The sequence below is a fragment of the Pristiophorus japonicus genome, chromosome 5 (assembly GCF_044704955.1).
Source record: "Pristiophorus japonicus isolate sPriJap1 chromosome 5, sPriJap1.hap1, whole genome shotgun sequence".
Taxonomy (NCBI): domain Eukaryota; kingdom Metazoa; phylum Chordata; class Chondrichthyes; family Pristiophoridae; genus Pristiophorus; species Pristiophorus japonicus.
Genome location: NC_091981.1, coordinates 555,419 through 579,972, shown reverse-complemented (window position 1 = coordinate 579,972; position 24,554 = coordinate 555,419). Strand labels below are relative to the sequence as shown.

At 48.7% G+C, this 24,554-nt stretch overlaps 1 protein-coding gene across 4 annotated transcripts in view; it reads right to left on the bottom strand.

Moving 5' to 3' along the window:
- rreb1a (ras responsive element binding protein 1a) overlaps positions 1-23,045 on the bottom strand; it is a 306,278-nt gene extending 283,233 nt beyond the window's left edge. For 3 of the 4 annotated variants that reach the window (XM_070880283.1, XM_070880287.1, XM_070880284.1), the window contains exon 1: positions 22,405-23,045. In XM_070880283.1, coding sequence (XP_070736384.1) covers positions 22,405-22,444 — 40 coding nt within the window. In that variant the 5' untranslated portion in view covers positions 22,445-23,045. Of the gene's footprint in view, positions 1-19,716; positions 19,750-22,404 lie in introns of those variants that run through there. The other variant, XM_070880285.1, reaches the window with a different exon arrangement.
- Positions 23,046-24,554: the final 1,509 nt, after the last annotated feature.

Here is a 24,554-nt window from a genome sequence, read left to right as displayed (position 1 = left end):
AGCTGACTGGTCTATCATCCCCTGGACATGTTCTATCTCCCTTCTTAAATATTGTTATCACGTTATTCTCATTCTCATGTTCGCCTCAGCCCATCTCTGAAGCTTTCTCCAGCTCTATAAACCACCCTCCCAAACTCTCCATTCTTCTGGTATACCACTCACCCTGCCTCACCATTAGGTCACACTCCCTGCAATTCATTCCTAAACCCTCTGCCTATCCTTCTTAAAGACCACCCTTAAAGCCACCTCTTTGACCAAGCTCTTGGTCACATCTCCTAATTTCTCCCTCTTTGGCTTAACACCCTTTTACCGTACATTTTTCTCTGATGTTTTCTATGTTTATGCTCTAAGCTCTTGCCTCACCTCATCTGCTGCTGAAACCCTCATCCGTGCCTTTCTGTTACCTCTACAGTGCTATTCAATGCTCTCCTGTAAGCCTCCCATCTTCCATAAGCATAAGCTCCTCCTAAGCTCTGCTGCCAGTATGCTAGCTCACACCAAGTCTCGTTCACCCGTCACCCCCGACCTCCCCTGACCCCCCGCTAACCTACATTAGCTCCCAGTCCCGGTCTGGCAATGCCTCGATTTTAAAATTGTCATCCTTGTTTTCAAATCCCTCCCTATCTCTGTAATCTCCTCCAGCCCCACAACTCCCCCGAGATGTCTGCGGTCCTCTAATTCTGCCCTTCTGAGCATCCCTGATTATAATTTCTCCACCATCTGTGGCCGTGCCTTCTGTTGCCTGGGCCCCAAACTCTGGAACTCCCTCCCGAAACCTCTCCACCTCTCCACCTCTCCACCTCTCCACCCCTCTCTCCTCCTTTAAGACGCTCCTTAAAACCTGCCTCTTGTCACCTGCCCCAATATCTCTTTATGTGGCTCAGTGTCACATTTTGTTTGATAACGCTCCTGTGAAGCACCTTGGGACGTTTTACTACATTAAAAGACCTATATACATGAAATTTGTTGTTGGTATTACGACCATGAAATTTAGTGTTTCCAAATTACTGTGCGCACAGTGATTTCCCAGACCTTGTGATTCCTACAATAGGAGGTGAGGCTGTGATTCTAATGGTTCCTAGCATAGCACTTTGCTTCAATATTACAAATCATTCATCAGAAATATACAGAACATATTTTGAGTGGGCTACAACGGAAGTAATGTGTCAGACACCCTGAGAGCTGATGATACCGTGCGATCTCTAGCTTTCTGTGGATGGTCCCCATCGGTGAGTGAAAAGCCAATTGACAATATCCGTTCGTCCAAGCGCTGTGCATATGGTGCAAATTATTTACTGATATTTTAGCACAAGGCAAAAATGGCACTTCCTGATAATAGCCAGTTGTATTCCAAACACTGAACTGATGCTAAAAACTCAATCTCTCTTGGCCCGGCCCACGACCAATCCCATCGATCACTCTCAGCATTGCAGGGGGTAGGGCCACAGGGAACGTGTAGACACCAGGGAGAAGGGCTTCCGTTCGTGATGTCTCATTAGCGGCACGCTAATGGGCCTCAGCCACTGTGGGCTGGAGAAGAAGCAACGATATACAGCACGAGTGCTGTTGCTGTGCAGTGTACCAGCTGGAAGTGCAGTTAGGGTGGGTTATGTTTGGGTACGATATTTGCCTACCCTTTCTGTCGTGACTAACGGTAATTTAGGCTGCTGGGTGCCTGTAGAACTGTACCCCAGCAAGCAGTCATTATTCACCCAAAAGGGTCAAGGTACGAAAGATGTGCTTGTCCTGTCAATCACCACAAAACAAGCAGCATGTTTATCAGCAGCATAAATCTGCATGGTTCTTCCCCTGTGTTTACTGATTCACTGGTTACATCAGAGGATCCCAGCAAAGCATGCAGCAGTTTGGATAAGTCTCCCCCACCCCCCCTCCCCCCACTTCAGGTTATTTTAGGGTGCCAGTGTCATACTATCTATGGTACCAAAGTCTGCGTATTCATTCGATATCTTAATGACTCTCACTTCAAAATATCAAGACCTCCTCATACCAACTGTTGCAAAATAGCTCTTTATGAGGGCTGTTGGTACCACACACAATAGAGTACTGTTAACTCAAAGCGGACAACTTGAAAACATGCAGTGCACTGCAATAAGTATCACACAAACACACACACGCGCACATTGACAGCCAGCGACTACAGAAAATAATCCATCGACTAGCAGCAGGAGCTCGGGTCCCACAATCGTGTGAAAGACAGGAGACAACTGGTCCATTTTCCAGAAACCGTTGGCTCCAATTCTATTTTTGCTCTGCCAGTACCTGTCGACCATTCTGTGCACATAACTAGTCGCTGCAGCCCTCAAAAATTAACTTGTGTGAGAAATGCTTTTGAGACATCAAGGGGCAACATAAATGGAAATATTCATCATTGTTGTTGTTATCCCCCGAAGCAGTTGGGTAGTGCCTCTGAATTCCAGGCAGTGCCTGCGTTTCGTTGGAAGTTGAGATGACACATGACGATAGCGGCTGCACCTTGCCAAGTGGCTGGGTCTGGTCAATGCAAAACATTGATGCAAACGGCATCAGCTGTGGCTCAGGGGGAGCATTCCTACCTCCGAGTCACAAGGTCGTGGGTTCAGTCCCCACTCCGGAGACCTAGACACTTCAGTGGAGTACCGAGGGAGTACTGCACTGTCAGAGGTGCTGTCTTTTGGATGAGGCAATGAACCAATTTGCCTTCTCGGGTGGAAGTCAACGATCTCACAGCAATATTCGAAAAAGCGCATGAGTGTTGTCCTGGTGTTTTGGCCAAACTTTGTCCCTCAATCAGGAACATTGAAACAAATTATCGGATTTTCTTGTTGCTGCTGTGGGAGCTTGCTGTGCACAATTGGTGGATTCGTTTCTCTACTTTACAACAGTGATTTCAAAATTACTTAATTGGCTGTAAAGAGCTTAGGAACAGCGAGAAAGTTTAAAATGCAAGTTCTTTCTTCTGACTCTTGATGCTGGCTTGAAGGCCGTGACCAGCATGTGGCCCAGTCGCCCAGTGACAATGGTAACCCTAACCTTCCTGCCTCCAGATGTGGGAGAAAGCACATTCAGAGGCTCCCCTCACTACCACAAGCCATGCAGCCCGACATCAGGCTGTCACCAGTGGCCACACATAGCATGGCATGATCCACACACATCCCAACATACAACTCCAATAACCTGCGTTTACATAGTGCCTTCAACGTAGAAAAATGTCCCCTGGCGCTTCACAAATGAGCCATATAAGGAGATATTGGGACAAGCAATGGTGGAGCAACTTAAAGGTGCAGAGAGAGGTAGAGAGGCGAGGTTTAGGGAGGGAGTTACAGAGCTTGGGGCCTCGGCAGCTGAAGGCACGGCCATCGATGGTGGGGCAATTATAATCAGGGATAGTCAAGAGGGCAGAATTGGAGGAGCACAGAGATCGCGGAGGGTTGGAGGAGCACAGAGATTTGGAGGGTTGGAGGAGCGCAGAGATCGCGGAGGGTTGGAGGGTTGGAGGAGTGCAGAGATCGTGGAGGGTTGGAGGGTTGGAGGAATGCAGAGATCGCGGAGGGTTGGAGGAATGCAGAGATCGCGGAGGGTTGGAGGAGTGCAGAGATCGTGGAGGGTTGGAGGGTTGGAGGAGTGCAGAGATCGCAGAGGGTTGGAGGAATGCAGAGATCGCGGAGGGTTGGAGGAGTGCAGAGATCGCGGAGGGTTGGAGGGTTGGAGGAGTGCAGAGATCGCGGAGGGTTGGAGGGTTGGAGATCGTGAAGGGTTGGAGGGTTGGAGGAGTGCAGAGATCGCGGAGGGTTGGAGGGCACGATGTGTTTGGTGATGGGTCAGAAAGGACAGAATGCTGGAGAATCACTAAAAGATTGCAGTGGTCTTTCATGGGAACCATGCATCACTGAGCATTACCCAGAGGCACACGCCCCGACAAAAAGGGGTGGGAAGGGGAACGAGCCAATGACATGATTTGGAGCAGGTGGGAGAGGGATTATCGGTCATGCCACAAGTCCCCCTCCCCAGTAGTTGCACCAACGGCAGAACATGTACTCACTGCATTACGGCATGATCTCCAACAGTACTATAGAAGTTTACAACACAGGAGGCCATTCGATCCATCTAGTCTGTTCTGGCTCTTTCTTAAGGCAATCTAAAACTAATCACACTTCCCCGCACCCCCCCCCCCCATACCCCCATACCCCCATAACCCTGAGGGGTGCAAATAGCACTGAGAGCAAACAAATGGAAAGTTTTAAACAAGAGGCAGATGTAACTGGGCCCACTGCCATTCGAGCAGCAAACGCGATTGACTTGACACTGGGTGGCCAGGCAGTGCCATTGGGAGGATCATTTAGAGTTTGGGTGTAACTTTCCTCTTCTCCACCAGCCACCCCACCAACCTGGGGCAAAATCCTCATCCTCCACCCACAGCCCCCCCGTGCCCTCCCCCTCCCCACAGAGGAACAAGGGGGAAGGAAAGCGATCGGCAATACTTGAACACTGGTGGGAAACTATATAAATTAAATCTACACTTTCAGTCACTATAACCTGTTCTTACGGTCATTACAGAGCTCTGGGGAAACGCAGAGCCTTTTTTGAATAAAAATGGTTTATTTAAACAACAAGAAAATTGCATAATTAAGGATTATAAAAAGTACTTTTTTTCCACCAGCCTTCACATCACAAAGAGCTGACTGACACAGGTACCACAATTGGCACAGTTACTGTACAGTAATTGTATGACACATGGAACGCCAATAAGCAGCGCTACATATCTGAGGTGGGACTGAATCATTCCGAGTGGAGCTGGGATAATAAAGCAACTTAAAGGTAATCGTCAAACATTATTTGTAGAACTCAAATTTAAAAAACAGTAAAGAAAACAAAATCAGAAACATTTTCTTCCAAAAAAAGTCATTTGGAGCAAAATTGTGAGATTATAAAATGAGTCAAAATGACAGTGTTTTGTGTGAACCAGCTCCTGTCTCCATCCACGGACACAGCCCAGCTGCTGTAAAAAGAGCGGTTCTTGGAGGTTACCCCAATAATACTGAGTAATACCGAAAACACACAGGCCATATCACAGATATTCGCCTTTCTCTTCACTACCCTCTCACCTCTGCCCCCCCAGCCCCGCCCACACCCCCTCTCACCTCCGCCCCCAGCCCCGCCCACACCCACTCTCACCTCCGCCCCCAGCCCCGCCCACACCCCCCGCTCACCTCCGCCCCAGCCCCGCCCACACCCCCGCTCACCTCCCACACCTCAACCCCGCCCACACCCCCGCTCACCTCCGCCCCAGCCCCGCCCACACCCTCCTTACCTCCGCACCCCAACCCCGCCCACATCCCCCCAGCCCTGCCCACCCCCCTCACTTCCACCCCCAGCCCCGCCCACACACCCCTTACCTCCGCACCTCAACCCCGCCCACACCCCCCTTACCTCCGCACCCCAACCCCGCCCACATCCCCCCCAGCCCTGCCCACCCGCCTCATCTCCGCCCCCAGCCCCACCCACACCCTGGCTCACCTCCGCCCCCAGCCCCGCCCACACCCCCTTACCTCCGCACCTCAACCCCGCCCACACCCCCTCTCACCTCCGCCCCCAGCCCCGCCCACACCCCCGCTCACCTCCGCACCTCAACCCCGCCCACACCCCCGCTCACCTCCGCCCCAGCCCCGCCCACGCCCCCCTTACCTCCGCACCCCAACCCCGCCCACATCCCCCCCAGCCCTGCCCACCCCCCTCACCTCCACCCCCAGCCCCGCCCACACACCCCTTACCTCCGCACCCCAACCCCGCCCACATCCCCCCCAGCCCTGCCCACCCCCTCTCACCTCCACCCCCAGCCCCGCCCACACCCGTCTTACCTCCGCACCCCAACCCCACCCACAGCCCCTCTCACCTCCGACCCCAGCCCCGCCCACACCTCCGCCCCACCCACACCCCCCCTCACCTCCGCCCCCCAGCCCCGCCCACACACCCCTTACCTCCGCACCCCAACCCCGACCACACCCCCTCTCACCTCCGCCCCCAGCCCCGCCCACACCCCCGCTTACCTCCGCACCCCAGCCCCGCCCACCCCCCTCACCTCCGCCCCCAGCCCCGCCCACCCCCCTCAGCTCCACCCCCAGCCCTGCCCACACCCCCTCTCACCTCCGCAATTTGTTGCCCTGTGAGTATCTGTGTCCGTGGGTGCTGGGCGATCCGTCCATCGATGGGTGCTGGGCAATCTGTCGTTGGGTGGGTGCTGGGAGATCTGTCGTTGGGTGGGTGCTGGGCACTGTCCATGGGTGGGTGCTGGGCAGTCTGTCGTTGGGTGGGTGCTGGGCACTGGGTGCTGGGCAGACTGTGCCAACACAACACCATCCGATCTTTATTTGGCCCTGTTGATGGCTAATCCATTCAACTGAAAACACACTGAAATGTAATAATGGCACTGTAATTACCCTTAGCAAATATTTGTGCGTTACAAATATTCTAGCCCTTGTGTGATGGAAGCTAAAGGAGACTGAACACAAATCAGCTCCACCCCCACCCCATTCAGTGCGGCTTCTCTGGCCGCGATCTCGCCAGCCCTGGTCAAGGCAGATGGCGGGTGGCGACCCTGCTCCTGGCTCCAGCCCACTCGGAGAAAAATCTTGCACTGATGAGGCGAGTTAAGCCCCGCCCTGCGATGTTCCCAGCCAATTAAAAGGAAGTGGGTCTGATGACATCATTTGATTACGTTGTCATCAGCCTTAAAGCGACCGTGACCATATTCATTCTGACAGTTGCGCTGTCAGTGTTCTACAGCACTGAGGTGCTGCATACACTGACAATCAGCACAGAGGGGTGGGCTGCACCCAGGCTCTCTCCTCACTCCCTACAGGTGCCCATGGAGGGAGTCACAGCACGCAGGGAGGTTCTCGTCCCTTCCCATGGGCAGAAGAGACCTCCCCAGGGCACCAATGCAGCTTGGTCGCAAATTGCACAGGAGGGCACAAGCAGCGATGTGGTCAGGAGGACCAGGCTGCAGTGGCACATTCCCCCTTGTCTCACCATCCCTCTCTCTACATTATCATCTCCCCATCTCACCATCCCTCTCTCTACATTATCATCTCCCCATCTCACCATCCCTCTCTCTACATTATCATCTCCCCATCTCACCATCCCTCTCTCTACATTATCATCTCCCCATCTCACCATCCCTCTCTCTACATTATCATCTCCCCATCTCACCATCCCTCTCTCTCTCTACATTATCATCTCCCCATCTCTCTCTCTCTACATTATCATCTCCCCATCTCTCTCTCTCTCTACATTATCATAACCCCATCTCACCATCCCTCTCTCTACATTATCATCTCCCCATCTCACCATCTCTCTCTCGCTCTCTCTCTCTCTACATTATCATCTCCCCATCTCACTCTCTCTCTCTACATTATCATCTCCCCATCTCACTCTCTCTCTCTACATTATCATATCCCCATCTCTCTCTCTCTACATTATCATATCCCCATCTCACCATCCCTCTCTCTACATTATCATCTCCCCATCTCTCTCTCTCTCTCTACATTATCATCTCCCCATCTCTCTCTCTCTCTCTCTCTCTCTGTCCATTATCATATCCCCATCTCACCATCTCTCTCTCTCTCTCTCTCTCTCTCTCCGTCCATTATCATATCCCCATCTCACCATCTCTCTCTCTACATTATCACATCCCCATCCAATCAGACCAACTAACAACACACAAGGACCTTTTAGCCAATATTCATGTAAGTTTCTGCTAATGTGTTGTCAAACATTGAAATCTTTATTTTGAACACTTTATGTTCTTGGACAGATTTGTGTGCACCTTTGGAAGTGGCTTTGTGAGTTGTAGTGAATGATGAGACATAACTGTAACCCCCCCCCGCCCGCAATGGTCCCGAGTGTGAGAGGAAGGGTTTGGGCATTGTAGGGGTGCTGTATGGTGCTGGTGTGGAGTGGTGCTAACCTGGTGCATCATGTGGCAGTTGGTGTACAGCGTCCAGTGAAGTAAATGTGGCCAAGGTGGGCCATCCCTGGCCTCCCGGGCAGCAGTGTGGTCGGGTGCTGATGCCCTGTGTCCTGTGCAGTATCCGGTGATTGTGGAGAAGGTTGGTGTTGGTGGTGGTGATGCCGGTGTGTTTAGTGATGCTGGTGTTGGGGCTGATTGTGGTGGGATTCCGGGGACCAAGGTGAGATTTTCTGAAGGGCACCGATGCTGCTGGAATAGATGGCAGCTGAAGTTGAGATGACAGAAGTGATATCAATGGTGAGAGAGGTTGCTCCAAGGAGGTGACACTGGATAGAGTTCACTGCAGACATTTCTCCAAACCCGCACTCGCAGGGCTGGGAAGATTCCGGCCTGCGTGTGGAATTATTGTTGGACCCATTTTGTATGTCAGTGCTGTGCGAGGGTTTTAAAGGGCTCCTCGTTTAACGTGCGTCACATTGAGCAACCCATTCTCACCACCCTTTCTGGTGGGTAATCACAGTGACACTCTCGCACAGTACAGCGCTACATCTGAAAACGAGTCATCTTCATGCCCTCAACCTGCTGAAGGATGATTAACTACAACAAAATAGGACCATCTTTTCAAGAGAAATGGTTAGGCTCCCAACTGACTGAGTTGCTAACTGCGTCACGAGGAATGACCCTGAGCTTTACAGGCCAGGAATCTTTGAGATTTCATCCCTGTTCTGTGCGGAGTTGATTGCAAGGCAGTGAGGGCAGACCCTCTCAGTGTCCCCCGGACCCGCTCAGTGCCCCCCGGAGTTGCCCCAGGACCCGCTCAGTGCCCCCCGGACCTGCTCAGTGCCCCCCCGGAGTTGCCCCCCGGATCTGCTCAGTTGCCCCCGGAGCTAAGGGAGAGAAAACACAGCAGGGTTCCTGCTTCCTGCTCCTAATTACCATCCTGACTCCTGCGTGGAATAGACCTCAGGTGAGGGCAGGAGCAGGCTAGGAACAAGGGAACAGGAGGAGGCTATTCAGCCCCTCGAGCCTGTTCTGCCATTCAATGAGATTGTGGCTGTTCCGGCAGGGCTTCCTCGCTGCCATGCTCCATCTCACAGCCAACAAGCTCCCCGCTGGAGTGGAACTAAACTACAGAACCAGAGGGAACCTGTTCAACCTTCGCCGTCTCCAGGCCAGGTCCAAGATCACCCCAACCTCTGTCGTCGAGCTACAGTATGCGGACCACGCCTGCGTCTGCACACATACAGAGGCTGCACTCCGGGATACAGTCGACGTATTTACTGAGGCATACGAAAGCATGGGCCTTACGCTAAACATCCATAAGACAAAGGTCCTCCACCAGCTTGTCCTCGCCACACAGCACTGCCCCCCAGTCATCAAGATCCATGGCGCAGCCCTGGGCAACGTGGACCATTTCCCATATCTCGGGAGTTTCTAATCAACAAGGGCAGGCATTGACGACGAGATCCAACACCGCCTCCAGTGCGCCAGTGCAGCCTTCGGCCGCCTGAGGAAAAGAGTGTTTGAAGACCTGGCCCTCAAATCTGCCACCAAGCTCATGGTCTACAGGACTGTAGTAATACCCACCCTCCTGTATGGCTCAGAGACATGGACCATGTACAGTGGACACCTCAAGTCGCTGGAGAAATACCACCAACGATGTCTTCGCAAGATCCTGCAAATCTCCTGGGAGGACAGACGCACCAACGTTAGCGTCCTCGACCAGGCCAACATTCCCAGCATCGAAGCACTGATCACACTCGACCAGCTCCGCTGGGCAGGTCACATTGTTTGCATGCCAGACACGAGACTCCCAAAGCAAGCGCTCTACTCGGAACTCCTTCACGGCAAGCGAGCCCCAGGTGGGCAGAGGAAACATTACAAGGACACCCTCAAAGCCTCCCTAATAAAGTGCAACATCCCCACCGACACCTGGGAGTCCCTGGCCAAAGACCACCCTAAGTGGAGGAAGTGCATCCGGGAGGGCGCCGAGCACCTCGAGTCTCGTCGCCGAGAGCATGCAGAAACCAAGCGCAGGCAGTGGAAGGAGCGTGCGGCAAACCAGTCCCACCCACCCCTTCCCTCAACCACTGTCTGTCCCACCTGTGACAGGGACTGTAATTCCCATATTGGACTGTTCAGCCACCTAAGGACTCATTTTTAGAGTGGAAGCAAATCTTCCTCGATTCCGAGGGACTGCCTATGATGATGATAATACCCTGAATGCCCAATGATGGTCACCGAATCAGCTTATATCTGGAGGCTGGCCACTCAAGCAATATATTGCAGCGCGCCCAACACCTATGGTACCATGTCTTAGAACCTTCCAGAAAAGAGGATAATAAGGTGGACAAGAAACAAACGATGGATGTTAAACAGCTGATTGGATTCGGTCACTGGACCGACCAAATAATACTCGCACAATGGTCTACAGCACACTGCAATATCTGGCCTGCTCATGGGATATCTCTCCAGCTCCTGCTATGGTTCGTTGGTTTATACAAGAACACTTTTTTAAAACTGGTGTAGATATATTTGTAATTTGGCAATCATGAAAAGATTATGCATTTTTATATTTTTAAGTTGGAAGGTGTGGGGTGGGCATGTTTGTGCTCCAAGATCTATATTGGGCCGATACTCTCTGGAGTTTAGAACAATGTCATTGAAACAGGCGATGTCATTGAAACATACAAGATTCTGAGGGGGATTGACAGGGTAGATGCTGAGAGGGCGTTTCCCCCAGGCTGGGGAGTCTAGAACCAGGGGTCACAGTCTCAGGATAAGGGGTCGGCCATTTAGGACTGAGATGAGGAGGAATTTCTTCACTCAGAGGGTGGTGAATCTTTGGAATTCTCTGCCCCAGAGGGCTGTGGATGCTGAGTCGTTGAGTATATTCAAGGCTGAGATCGATAGATTTTTGGACTCTCGGAGAATCGAGGGATATGGGGATTGGGCGGGAAAGTGGAGTTGAGGTCGAAGATCAACCGTGATCTTATTGAATGGCGGAGCCGGCTCGAGGAGCCGAATGGCCGACTCCTGCTCCTAATTCTTATGTTCATATGAAGAATTTCCATAATGTGACTAGTGACTGCCCAATTACTCTGCGTATTAGAGAGTTACTTTCATGGCAATCGGGGAAAGCACCCTTTGTGACCTGGGCTGAGTCAAGGTGACAAAAATAAATCGATCTCCATCGATTAGCAGAGTTTCATGGTAAGCGAGATCAGACAGTAAGGCAGGTATAGTCATAGCCAGTGAGTGTCAATACCCGAGTATATCACATGTGGTCTTGTACAGAGTGCGAAAATCTGTCGAAGAGCTGACCTGGCCAACAGCACACTATATACAAGACCAGCCCATGAACATCATGAAAGATCTTGGAATTGGGTAACTGAGATTACCCTGCTACATGATGCTGCAATAAAGCTCTGCTTCTTTGACATGGCTTCAATCTGTTGAGCTTAAAGTCTCCCGGCTGGACATGTCCCTGTCCCGCTTGGCCCAGACAGCACACCCTGCATACCCAGCCCAGGTTTCTCTCTCCCTGGGGAATGCACAGGACTCGATACGCATTGGTTGAGAATAAGCTAAAGCATTCAAAATCCCAAACTATGGGCTTCATGTAAAATGTTTCATTTGAGATCCAGCTAAGTGAAAGTTAGAAAAGTCTGGGCCCTTGACTGTAACTTGTCACAGTATAATTAAAGAAATTCAAACATAGAGGCATTGTTTTAAATTTAAATTTCTCGGTCGGGTTGCAGAAAGCCCATGAACTGGCTCTCTGCCAGAAATGGACCTTAAAAAGGACAGTGAAAGTTGGCATGCAGGTACAGCAGGCGGTGAAGGCAAATGGAATGTTGGCCTTCATAGCTAGGCAATTTGAGTATAGGAGCAGGGAGGTCTTACTGCAGTTGTACAGGGCCTTGGTGAGGCCTCACCTGGAATATTGTGTTCAGTTTTGGTCTCCTAATCTGAGGAAGGACATTCTTGCTATTGAGGAAGTGCAGCGAAGGTTCACCAGACTGATTCCCGGGATGGCAGGACTGACATCGATTGGAGTTTAGAAGGATGAGAGGGGACCTCATAGAAACATATAAAATTCTGACGGGACTGAACAGGTTAGATTCAGGAAGAATGTTCCCGATGTTGGGGAAGTCCAGAACCAGGGGACATAGTCTAAGGATAAGGGGTAAGCCATTTAGGACTGAGATGAGGAGAAACTTCTTCACTCAGAGTTGTTAACCTGTGGAATTCCCTGCTGCAGAGAGTTGTTGATGTCAGTTCATTAGATATATTCAAGGGGGAGTTAGATATGGCCCTTACGGCTAAAGGGATCAAGGGGTATGGAGAGAAAGCAGGAAAGGGATACTGAGGGAATGATCAGCCATGATCTTATTGAATGGTGGTGCAGGCTCGAAGGGCCGAATGGCCTACTCCTGCACCTATTTTCTATGTTTCGATGTTAACAAAGAGGTTAGGACCACTGGAAGACATACTGTTCTCAGACAGTTGTTAGTAACATTATAAAAAGATGGGATCTCGGTAACTCAGGATATCTGACCCCGACCTGCTTCCACTCGGCATACAATCTGTGGACCGCCATTTCACAACGATACAGCAAGAGTACGCGCTTTGCTAACCGTGCAGATGTGATGGTAAATTGGACACTATATACTCTGGAACTATTGCTAAAGGGAAGCTTGGTTTCCTTGCTCTAAGTGACAATGCTAAATTCTTCCAGCAGCATTTGGCAGTGTGACAACTTGCTTCGCCATGACAGTCATTTACGTCGGCAATCTCCACATGCTGAATCTCCATAAGGAAATATAATGAAGAGACCCAGTTATCCCAAACTATTCCTGCACATCTTACAGCAGAGTCGTCCAGCCTGTGCTCAGCCGTGGCTCAGTGGGCAGCACTCTCGCCTCCGAGTCAGGAAGTTGTGGATTCAGAGACACTCGAGGTGGCAGAGGTGCGTCTTTTGGATGAGTCGTTAAACCGCTGGATATAAAAGATCCCGTGGCAGTTTTTCCAGGAAGAGCAAGGAGTTTTCCCCGATGTCCTGGCCAATATCTACCCCTCAATCAACATCCATTTTAAAAAGAAACAGATGATCTGGTCATCATCACATTGCTGTTTGTGGGACCTTGCTGTGCACAAATTGGCTGCTGCGTTACCTACATTATAAAAATTCTTCACCGGCTGTAAACACTTTGGGCCATTGTGGAAGTCGCTATAAAGGCATGTTCATTCTTGACCAGAGGGAAAGAGGGACTTGCATTTATATAGCGCCTTTCACCACCACCGGACGTCCCAAAGCGCTTCTCAGCCAATGAAGTACTTTTGGAGTGTGGTCACTGTTATAATGTGGGAAAATGGTAAAATAATTGTGTATTTTTTAAAAAGTGGATTAGAAGTAAATGATCTACTTTGATTACAGTCACCAAACTACCCACCAGAACACGATTTAGTCAACTTCCTTTTATATTTTATAAAATGTCATCCTCCCCCAGGCCCATGTTCTCCCTACTCCTGAAGGCATGCCAACAGTATCCCATTCATTTTAAATGGGTCACTATTAGCATTATAATTGAAAAGTCTAGGCCACAAACTCACGTCAATGCAATGGGTCCCAGCACCTCGCCCAAATGGCTGGTCTGCATCTAGTAGCTCAAGGCAGAGTGCCATCACACTCCTTCCCCACAGCCACACCTGCCTCCATTAACATCAAGAGTGGGGTTGGCTCGTTGCTAGCATTCTGGCCTCTGAGCCAATCCCACTGCAGGATTTAAGCACATCCATACTGATGCTTCAGTGCAGTACTGAGGGAGTGCTGCAGTGTTAGAAGTGCTGACTTTTGGGTGAAGCAATAAACAGTTGAGGTGGATGTAAGATATAAGAAGAATGAGAGGTGATCTTATCGAAACGTATAAGATTATGAGGGGGCTTGACAAGGTGGATGCAGAGAGCATGTTTCCACTGATGGGGGAGACTAGAACTAGGGGGCATGATCTTAGAATAAGGGGCCGCCCATTTAAAACAGAGATGAGGAGGAATTTCTTCTCTGAGGGTTGTAAATCTGTGGAAGTCGCTGCCTCAGAGAACTGTGGAAGCTGGGACATTGAATAAATTTAAGACAGAGATAGACAGTTTCTTAACCGATAAGGGAATAAGGGGGCGGGCAGAGAAGTGGAGCTGAGTCCATGATCGGATCAGCCATGATCTTACTGAATGGCGGAGCAGGCTCGAGGAGCCGTATGGCCCACTCCTGCTACTATTTCTTATGTGCTTATGTTCTTATAAAGGTAAAGGAGGATTTGGTCAATATTCATCACTCAACCAAAGGACAGATTAACAGATCATTGCTGTATCTGGCACCTTGTTTTACACAAATTGTCTGGTTAACCATCAACTACGCTTCAAAAGTGATGAAAAGTGCAGCCTCTGGGACATCTTAAGGACATGAAAAGTGTTCTCTAAACGCAAGTCTTCATTGCTCTTGCAACATCCAGCAAGGCTTTGCGATGGTGATCTGCAGTCGGCCATTGGCTGATGTTCCTCTCCCTGCTCCAGAGGCACAGAACCAACCACAGCTTGTTGGGCTGGCTGTCCATCTGAAATCAGCTCGCTCAGCGTAGAGCAACGATTGAATTTGGGGCTTTTCAGTTTGTATTTCCCAGTTACTTCCTATCTCGCCTTTTCCCTAGTCTCCCGGACAATGTACCAATTACAGTCGACAGGCCAGGCAGGCAATGTTTGGTCATCACAGCCAAGCTCAACTGTACTAACCTGCTATTAATTCACAGGTGCTTCCATAGTAAGGGAATTGGGAGGGGGCTGGGGAGTAGGAATGAGAGGTTTGAATGGATCGTGACCAGAAACAATCCGGATTAATTGATTCATCCCAAATTTGGGGAAATTCTACTCACTTCCAACTCTCTGTGTACTTATTCTGTCAAAACTTTACACAAGTTAAAAAAACTTCTATTACGTATCCTCTTAGCCTTCTCTGCCCCACTGGAAAGTGTCCCAGTATCTTCAGCCAGCCCCATACTTTTTCATTCGATGCATCACCCCGCTGACCAAGTTGAACTTGAATTACAGATTCGAATAGCTTGCTGACAATTCGACTAACACGTCGATAGCTCTCTCCCTTCCTGAACAAGAGGTGATACACTGGGTACTCTCCAGTCCCACAACACAATCTGCATATCTAAAGAGGATTGCAAAACTGTGGTCATTCCGTCTTCTTTCAGCAGCCTTGGGTGCATGCCATCAAGAGTTGGTGCCTTTTCCCTGTTAAGCACGGCTGGTTCTCTCCAGAGCCAATTCCTTTTCTAGTTCCCTCCAACACTTTTTCTACATCCTCCTCTAATACGCCCACATTCTCAGTCCCGCCACCATGGGTAAAATCTGAGGCAAAATATTAACTTTGCCGTTCCTTCATCCTCCAAAACTAAATTCTCCCGAGCGCCCCGACCTAATCTTTCATTATTCTTTTATTGCTGAATTTGCTCGTAAAAGACCCTCCCTACTTTCTTTTATATAATCCACTAACTTTTTAAAATATTCTCTTTCAACCATTTAAATAATGATTTATGTTTGCCATACAGGGTGATTTGTTTTGAATGGTGAAGGAAGGAGACAGAGAGGATAGAAACACACTGTTTCCAGTGGTTGACGGGTGTAGAACAAGGGGCCAAGATTAGATGCAAGCGATTTAGACCAGAGAGCAGGATAAACTTGTTTTTTTTTTTTTACACGGAGCGTTGCGAGGCTGTGGAATTAACTACCAGAGTTAGGGATTGAGCAGACCAGCTCCTCATGCACCAATAGGTTAGATAGGTTGGTGTAGGAAAGGGATTGTGGGAACAGGGTGGGTACATGGGATTGGGATGTAACCCTTCCTGCTCAGAATAAACACCAATGCGCACAGCTTGGGCCGAATGGTCTGTTGTAATTCGATATAATTCACCTCCCCATTACATTTCTATACACCTCATGATTTTCTAGCTTGTAATCACGTGGCACTCTTTTACATCAGGGCAGCAAACTTTATTTAAGCCGAAACGATAAAATGGGGAATAAACTAGTTCTTCATCTGGGTGACCCCAAACTGAACTCAGCCCATCAAGTTCAATGTTAGATTTGGCCAACTGAATTTGTTGTCTCAAAATCAACAGCACACGTTAGCACATGGCTGAACTCCACTTCCACAATTTGAAGGACTGGCAGTTCACATTTGCTTCTGTTTTCTAGTTTTAAGATCATACTTTCTTTCGCCCAAATCGTTGTTCTCATGGGTCAAGAGGCCAGTCTCACCTATCGTCATCAGCCTTGTTCGATCCTCCAAGGGAAGCAGAAGAGAATCCAGCCATCCCAATCCTCGTGATTCCTTTCGCTCTCCGACCTATCCCATGGGAATGTCAATGCATGAATCACAGGACTGGGAATTTAAATTATGCCAAGTCCGATGCTCTGGTGCTGTAACCAGACAAACCACAAATTCAGATTTGCTCAACACAAATCCTAACAGGCCATTTGAGTCAGTAATGCCCAGTTGCTCTTAAACCCCACCTGCAACTGGAGTGGCGATAAACGCCGGCATGAACTGGTTGGGCCGAACGGCCCGTTTCTGTGCCATATATCCGGTGTAAAAACTACAGTGAACAAGATCAACAAATTTATACTAAAGGATAGGTTGTCCCAACAGATCTCATTGACAATGACTCCAAGATCACAGCTCCACCATCCTGAATATCAAACTGGAAGCCAATGCTTTTGCTTGCTAACTGTTATTGGGTCAGGAGCCTGCAGCCCTGAAGGTCTTATCCACACAGTGATCTGATTACCAGTTATTATATTAGGTGAAGGAGGATACCTTAATGGCTGTGGACTTAAACTTTTAATCTTGATTCAAATTTTATCTTTTAGAACTAATTGTAGCAAATGATGTTCTGCATTGCAATAAACAGGACTGACTGACTGCTCCTTGCGGGATCTGATCTTAAACACGTAAATCCACTCGACCAGTGTGAGGTGCCTTATGTACAACATTTAACTCACTATCCTGATCTCTATTACAGTGAAAATTACTGTAGCGAATAAACACGTGAAATGAAACTATATCTGGGCCATAAACATTATGCAAGTGCAATAGCAGAAATACAGGAGAAAATGATTTTGGCATCAATTTCCTTTGCATCACAGAACTAAGTTGGAAAATACATTCAAAGATGGCTAACTGAAGAGCAGTTAATGACTTTTTGCATAATATTAGTGGATCAGATGCTATAAATGTCACTGCTAAAAAGACCTAGATGTCTTTAATATGCAACTGTGCATCCTCTAGGATTGTCACAATTCTGCAAGTACAAACATTCCATAACTTGGCAATAATCGCACAGCCCTCAGGCATTGCTCATTGGGATAGACAATCACTCCTAGTTTGCTGAAGATCACTGAAAATAAGCAAGTTGGTGTGTTTAAATGGGTTTGCAATCGGTGTCGGTCCAGACTTTCCGGATGGTGGCAATTCCTCAATCAATAGGAAAACTGTTGGGCTCGTCAGACAGAAATCATTTAAACTGGAAAACTAAAACTGTTCGCTATAGTGGTCTGGGAAAAGACTCTGTCTGCAGGTTGCCAGCAGACATTCAAAAGGTCAATCAACTAGAAACTTCAGGGAGAACATTACTAAAGGGCTCAAACAAATAGCAAAGAAGAAAATGCATTACTTCAACAAAAAGTATTTTCCCCTGTCACCAACACCTGTAGTTTGGCAATACTTGTACCCTAAAGTGAGATAATACTGGTGAGAAAGTCACAGCCTAGAGATGTGTAAAAATAAAATATCAAGAATGCTAACGAATAACAATTAACTGCATATGTGTGTCTTCTATGCAATACCATGCTGCCATATTTAGAAGATATCGAAAACTACACAAAGTAACTTGTACTGTGATGTCTCCATCACGGAGAAGGCTGTGTTAAATTCTACAGGGCTGCGTCACATTTACAAATATTACTAAAAACATTGAGTCCCTTCTTCCAAACTGTATCCAATAAACGTAACCATGGTTCAATTCTGTATGTTTTTCCTATTCAGTTATTCCCATGTGCCGTTACCACCAAGATGTTATCATCTCATTTGAAGAATAGTTTCTGATGAGAATTTGAAAGGACAGTGGGATTTTTGAGAACTGCACCTCCTGAGCCGTGTTGCCAAGAGAGAGCAGACATTATCTGACTCGGAGGTCAGCAATAGGTTAGCAACCTAAATGTGCTAGAGATGGCTGCACCACCTGTGGATAAAATAGCTCAAAACAGCAGCCTGTGCCCTCAATACTGGACTGAAGGTTTGGCTTAAATAAAATATTTCAATTTATGTTTTGATCCCAACGTTATCAACAAGCATGCAGAGGGTTTTTCAATCATGTGTAAAATGACAGCCTTGCCAGTCTATCAATGGGGGCAAACTCCCACACTTACACACACATTCTATTTTCGTCAGGGGAGAGAACAATTTTAAAATTTCACAAAGCCAGTGACAAGTCATTCCTGCAGGACTTCATCAGAATTGATAAAAAAAACATTTAACCAACAGAGTTTCGAGTACATACAAGAATCAGCTTAAATACAGAAGTGAGGTACACCTTTAAAACACAACCGTCCCAGTAGGCAGAGGAATTGATGTTCAAACATAAAAGCTTTTAACAATCTTTTTCAGACAGAATTATTCACAAACTATTTTTAAAGCCTTTTTAAAAAATCGACTCTGGCACAGGAGTTCAGGCCAGCTTTTTGACATTTGCTAACATGCAATTGGGCCTGCCAGGCTAAATGATTATATCAGTTCACAGAACATCTTAAGTTGTTCTCACACTAAACCGGTTAAACATCATGGGCAGCTAAAAACCAGCACTGCACACACTCATTGCACAAAAATATGGCTTCCAGTAGTTAAGGTAAAGCTTACAAGGCCTCGTTAAAAAATTCAAGCTTGCTTTAAAAAAGGACTGTGTCTAACTGGAGGAACCATGTCTTTTGTGAAGCCTGAGACTGAACGCAAAGCAACCGACAGGAGCTAATGCAGGGGCTGCTTTGCTCAGGTGAGCTGCATTTTAAAGCGTGCATTGAACAGGGTCTGTTGTGGCAACGCCATCGAGATGATGTGGGGGAGGACGATGGGTCTGCCTGCTCTTTGCTGTTTCCTGATTGGCGAGGCAAGATGCAATTTCACAGCTTTGCAGCAAACATTTGTTGAAAAGAAAGGCCGCCGCATCATTTTTTTTTTGAGTTAGCCAATTGCGTGTCATAATAACAAAAATACATTTGTAAAAAGTTTATTTTATAAAAAGGGGACATTTGCTGAGAAGCTTTTTGTAGAAGGGTTGCTGTGGCTGAGGTCGTGTAGAATTTCGTAATGGAATGTGAATTGCTCATCCGGATCTGGACTGATTCTCTCCCAGCAAAGCACCAAGTGAAATCTGCTGAGCCAGGCGGAATTCTTCACTAAACTCGCCCTCTCCTCCTTAGCAACATTAAGAAACATTCACTTTACAACCACGGCCAGAAAGATACCCAACCCTGCTCACAAGCAAAATACTTTAACACAAACTTATAAAGATAAAACAGCCTGCAGATACACACCCTCAGTCCACAAACAATCCCCTTCACAAAAAGACAAAACTTTTCTGTGTGTGTGCTGTCAGACTGTGTCTGGTCCAGTCCCACCCCGGTACACTCACCTCCACACTTCATCTCAAACTAAACGCGATCCTTCTCCCAAACCACACCTTACACATTAAACCATGACATGGCACATCGCTCGGCCGGACAGGGAGGGAGGGGGTTCGTTTGTTAATTAAAGGCTGATGCTCAAAACTCCGGCAAAAAGAAACCAAAACAAAACTTTCTCCCGCTTCCGAGTTCAGTAAAGAGAAAAGTTTTTGCAAACTTTATTTGAGGAATGTACGAGTGTTGCTGGGGCAAAGTCCCCACCCACCGACCATCAGATATTGAATGCACTCTGACACGTTCTGTCTCTCCCAGGGAGGGGCCACAGGCTGACCTTTCAAACCATCACTTCCCAAATTTATCTACCTCCCACCCCCCCAAATATATCTCCGTCCTCTCCCCCTCCCTCCCGCCATCCATCCATCCATCTCTCCCTCCCTCCATCACTCCCTCTCTCCACTCCCTCTCCTCCCTCCATCCATCTCTCCACCCCTCCCATCATTATCTCTTTCTCTCCTCCCTCCATTTCTCCCCCCCTCCATTCCTCCCTCTCTCCATCTCTCCCCCTCCTACATCTCTCTCCTCTCCCTCAACATCTCTCCCCCTCCCATCACCCTCTCTCCTCCCTCCATCACTCCCTCCCTTCATCTCTCCCTCCCCTCCCTCCATCTCTCTCACCCTCCCCCATCTCCCTCCCTACATCTCACTCCTCCATCTCTCCCTCCCTCCCACCAACTCTCTCCCTCCAGCTTTATCTCTTTCCCTCCATCTCTCTGTCCCCCCTAGGCTGATTCCAGAGATGAGGGGGTTACCTTATGATGATAGATTGAGTAGACTGGGTCTTTACTCGTTGGAGTTCAGAAGGATGAGGGGTGATCTTATCGAAACATTTAAAATGTAAGGGATAGACAAGATAGAGGCAGAGAGGTTGTTTCCACTGGTCGGGGAGACTAGAACTAGGGGGCACAGCCTCAAAATACGGGGGAGCCAATTAAAAAGAGAGTTGAGAAGGAATTTCTTCTCCCAGAGGGTTGTGAATCTGTGGAATTCTCTGCCCAAGAAAGCAGTTGAGGCTAGCTCATTGAATGTATTCAAGTCACAGATAGATAGATTTTTAACCAATAAGGGAATTAAGGGTTATGGGGAGCGGGCGGGTAAGTGGTGCTGAGTCCACGGCCAGATCAGCCATGATCTTGTTGAATGGCGGAGCAGGCTCGCGGGGCTAGATGGCCTACTCCTGTTCCTAATTCTTATGTTCTTATGTTCTCCCTCCATCTCTCTCCCACCATCTCTCTTCTACCCTCCATCCATCTATCTCTCTCTCCCTCCATCCTCCCTCCATCTAGCTCACTCACTCCCTCCATCTCTCTCTCCATTTCTCCCTCCTCCTCCTCCATCTCTCCCCCCTCCATCTCCCCCCTCCATATCTCCCCATCTCTCTCCCCATCTCTCTCCCCATCCATCTCTCTCTCCATTTCTCCCTCCTCCTCCTCCTCCTCCTCCATCTCTCCCCCCTCCATCTTCTCTCTCCCCCTCCATCTCCCCCCTCCATATCTCCCCATCTCTCTCCCCATCCATCTCTCTCTCCCCCTCCATCTCTCTCTCCCCCTCCATCTCTCTCTCCACCTCTCCCCCTCCATCTCTCTCTCCCCCCCCATCTCTCTCTCTCTCTCCCCCATCCCTTTCCCCCCCAATCCCTTTCTCCCCCCAATCTCTTTCCCCCATCCCTTTCCCTCTCTCCCCTTCCCCATCCCTTTCCCTCTTTTCCCCCATCCCTCTCTCTCCCCATCCCTCTCTCTCTCCTCCCCCCCCATCCCTCTCTCCTCCCCCATCCCTCTCTCCTCCCCCATCCCTCTCTCTCCTCCCCCCCACCCCTCTCTCTCCTCCCCCCCACCCCTCTCTCTCCTCCCCCCCACCCCTCTCTCTCCTCCCCCCCACCCCTCTCTCTCCTCCCCCCCCACCCCTCTCTCCTCCCCCATCCCTCTCTCTCCTCCCCCATCCCTCTCTCTCCGCCCCCCCTATCCCTCTCTCTCCTCCCCCCCCATCCCTCTCTCTCCTCCCCCCCATCCCTCTCTCTCCTCCCCCCCCATCCCTCTCTCTCCTCCCCCCCCATCCCTCTCTCCTCCCCCCCATCCCCAGTCCCTCTGTCTCCTCCCCCCATCCCTCTCTCTCCTCCCCCCCCATCCCCAATCCCTCTGTCTCCTCCCCTCATCCCTCTCTCTCCCCCCATCCCTCTCTCTCCTCCCCCCCATCCCTCTCTCTCCTCCCCCCATCCCTCTCTCTCCTCCCCCCCATCCCTCTCTCTCCTCCCCCCCATCCCTCTCTCTCCTCCCCCCCCATCCCCAATCCCTCTGTCTCCTCCCCCCATCCCTCTCTCTCCCCCCATCCCTCTCTCTCCTCCCCCCCCATCCCTCTCTCTCCTCCCCCCCCCCATCCCTCTCTCTCCTCCCCCCCCCATCCCCAATCCCTCTGTCTCCTCCCCCCCATCCCTCTCTCTCCCCCCATCCCTCTCTCTCCCCCCCCCCGCACCCGGCCCGGATTCCGGGCTCAGTCCGGACTTTCCCCGCAGCGCCGCTGGCCCGGCACTAACTCTAACTCTAACTCTCCCCCAAGTTGCCCTTTAAAGAAGCACAAACACAAAACGCGCTGCTGAGCATCCTGGGCCAGTGAGAAAGTCTGAAGAGAGCGGCTGTACTCACGCTTGACTTTGTTGGGGTTGGGCTGCTTGCGCCGAGACATCGCCGGAGATGCGGAAAGTTGGTGAAAGAGGAAAAAACTTTTTTTCTGTTTAAAAAAAAAGTTTGTTCCGGAAAGAAATCAAAATGGCGATAGTGTGGATGTGGATGTGGATAGGCAGCAGAGTGAACACCTCCCTCCTCCTCCTCTTCCTGCTGATGGGAAGATCAGAGAGACAGAGGCACTTCTCCTCCTCTCCTCTCTCTCTCTCTCCCACTCTCTCTCTCTCTCTCTCTCCACCTCTCTCCAGCGGGACTCTCACACCATCACGTCTCTCTCTCTCTCTGCCCCTTTGCTGTGCTATCCCCCGGTCAGGAGCATCTTGCGGAGAGGAGAGGAGAGGAGAGCCGGGGCTGAGGGGAAGAGGCTGCCCAGGTACCGCTCAGCCTCCGCCGGGGCTGCGCTCAGACTGCGCCGGGGCTCTCGCTGGCTCCAGCTCCGGCTCCGCTAAGCCAGCATCACAGAGATGCTTGTCTGCAAAGTGCTCTTTCAGCGACTCTAACTCCTCCCTCCTTCCTCGGGGCTGCCTCAGCCTGGACTTTAATCCGCAGCTTTGGTACCGACTTCGCTCAGCGCCGGCTGCTTTTATTCCGGGGAAGTTGCCTCGCTGATTATTTCTCGAAGGATGTAAGCGAGTTTGCAAACCGTCTTTCATAATCTCCGCATCTGTGAAATTCTATATGCTTAAACTCCAGTCTAAATTAAACTTCAGCACGTCACCTTTTTAATACTGGTTTTAAATTGTATTTTTGTAAATGCCATTCATTCATAAACCTGAACATTCATTTCAGCAACTTTGCAAATTAGAGGGCGGGTTTAAGTGGCCAGGACTGACACGGAAAGCAGCCTGTACAAGTTATCTGTGTAATGTCAAATTAATCATTTAAAGTTAAAGTTTTGGTTTTACCTGCACTTCGCTTTATTTGATAATTAGCAGGAAGTATTAAATGTATCTCCTTCATTTATACTGGCTATTTATTACACAGACTCTTGGATGCTTCTCCGTTTGCTCACCATCTAACTCTTGTCAAACTCAGCCAGTGAGTGCCCTTGCTCTGTAATATTTGCCAGAGATTGCAGTGTGAAACAGTGTACAAGTCCTTTCTGTAATATCAGGTTTCAATATAACTATTAAAATTGACTTGTACAAAATGGATCCCTCCACTATTGCTATCTGAGTCCCTTTTCACACAAACTTTGGGGAAAGTGAAAACACCTAACTTGGACTCAACTTAGTGTTTAACAAATCACACTTGTTGCATTTACGGTATTTCCCCAAATCTATTTTTTAAAGAAAAATACTTATTCACCTTAAAATATAAATAGAGATGGACAATTTATTGAATCCAATACCAGTAATTTTAATCTGTAATTAAAGGAGTAATTATAGGAATAATTAACCATGGTTGTTCAACCTGACCTGTAAAAATATTTTTTTTTCTAATTATCACAAGTAATTAACCCTTTGAAACTATAAAGACATTTCTGAACCACATTTAGATACAATTGTTTTACACTTTTGTTCATTAAAAAGCATTATAAATTAAGAAATATTTGGCATTCTATTTTCTAACGGTGGCATCATTTTTTTAAACTGTTTTGCAGATGTAGAAAAGATAGACGTGCTATATGAAATTAAAATATATTTCAGCACCCAAAGATTAAACCGTTGAGGTACATGTCTCAAGGACAAGTAAATTGGCATTAAATCCATCCCTCAGCATTAATATCCATAGTCAGAATTCACGACTTACACCATTCACAAATGCCATCTTTAATGAAGTGACCTTTCCAATTATCAATGAAGAAACGTGTTTACTCTCCTGGTCTGTCTGTGCCTGTTCACCTCTAAACCTAGGTCCACATTTGAAACTGTGATCAAAGCAGCGTAAGCTTCTGTTTACGCTTCACTGCTACTTTCATTTCACAGTCACTACGTTCGCACATCTGTGAACTAAGAACCAGTGAAGCAGCTACACTTGTACAAAGAGTTTAACAATTGAAGTTAAAAGTTAAAACCCAGCACAGAGCAATAGAAGTGATGTTCAAGTCGCACTTCAGAGCAGATGAACCGAAGAGTTTTTTAACAGACAAAGATATCAGAATAGAAGAG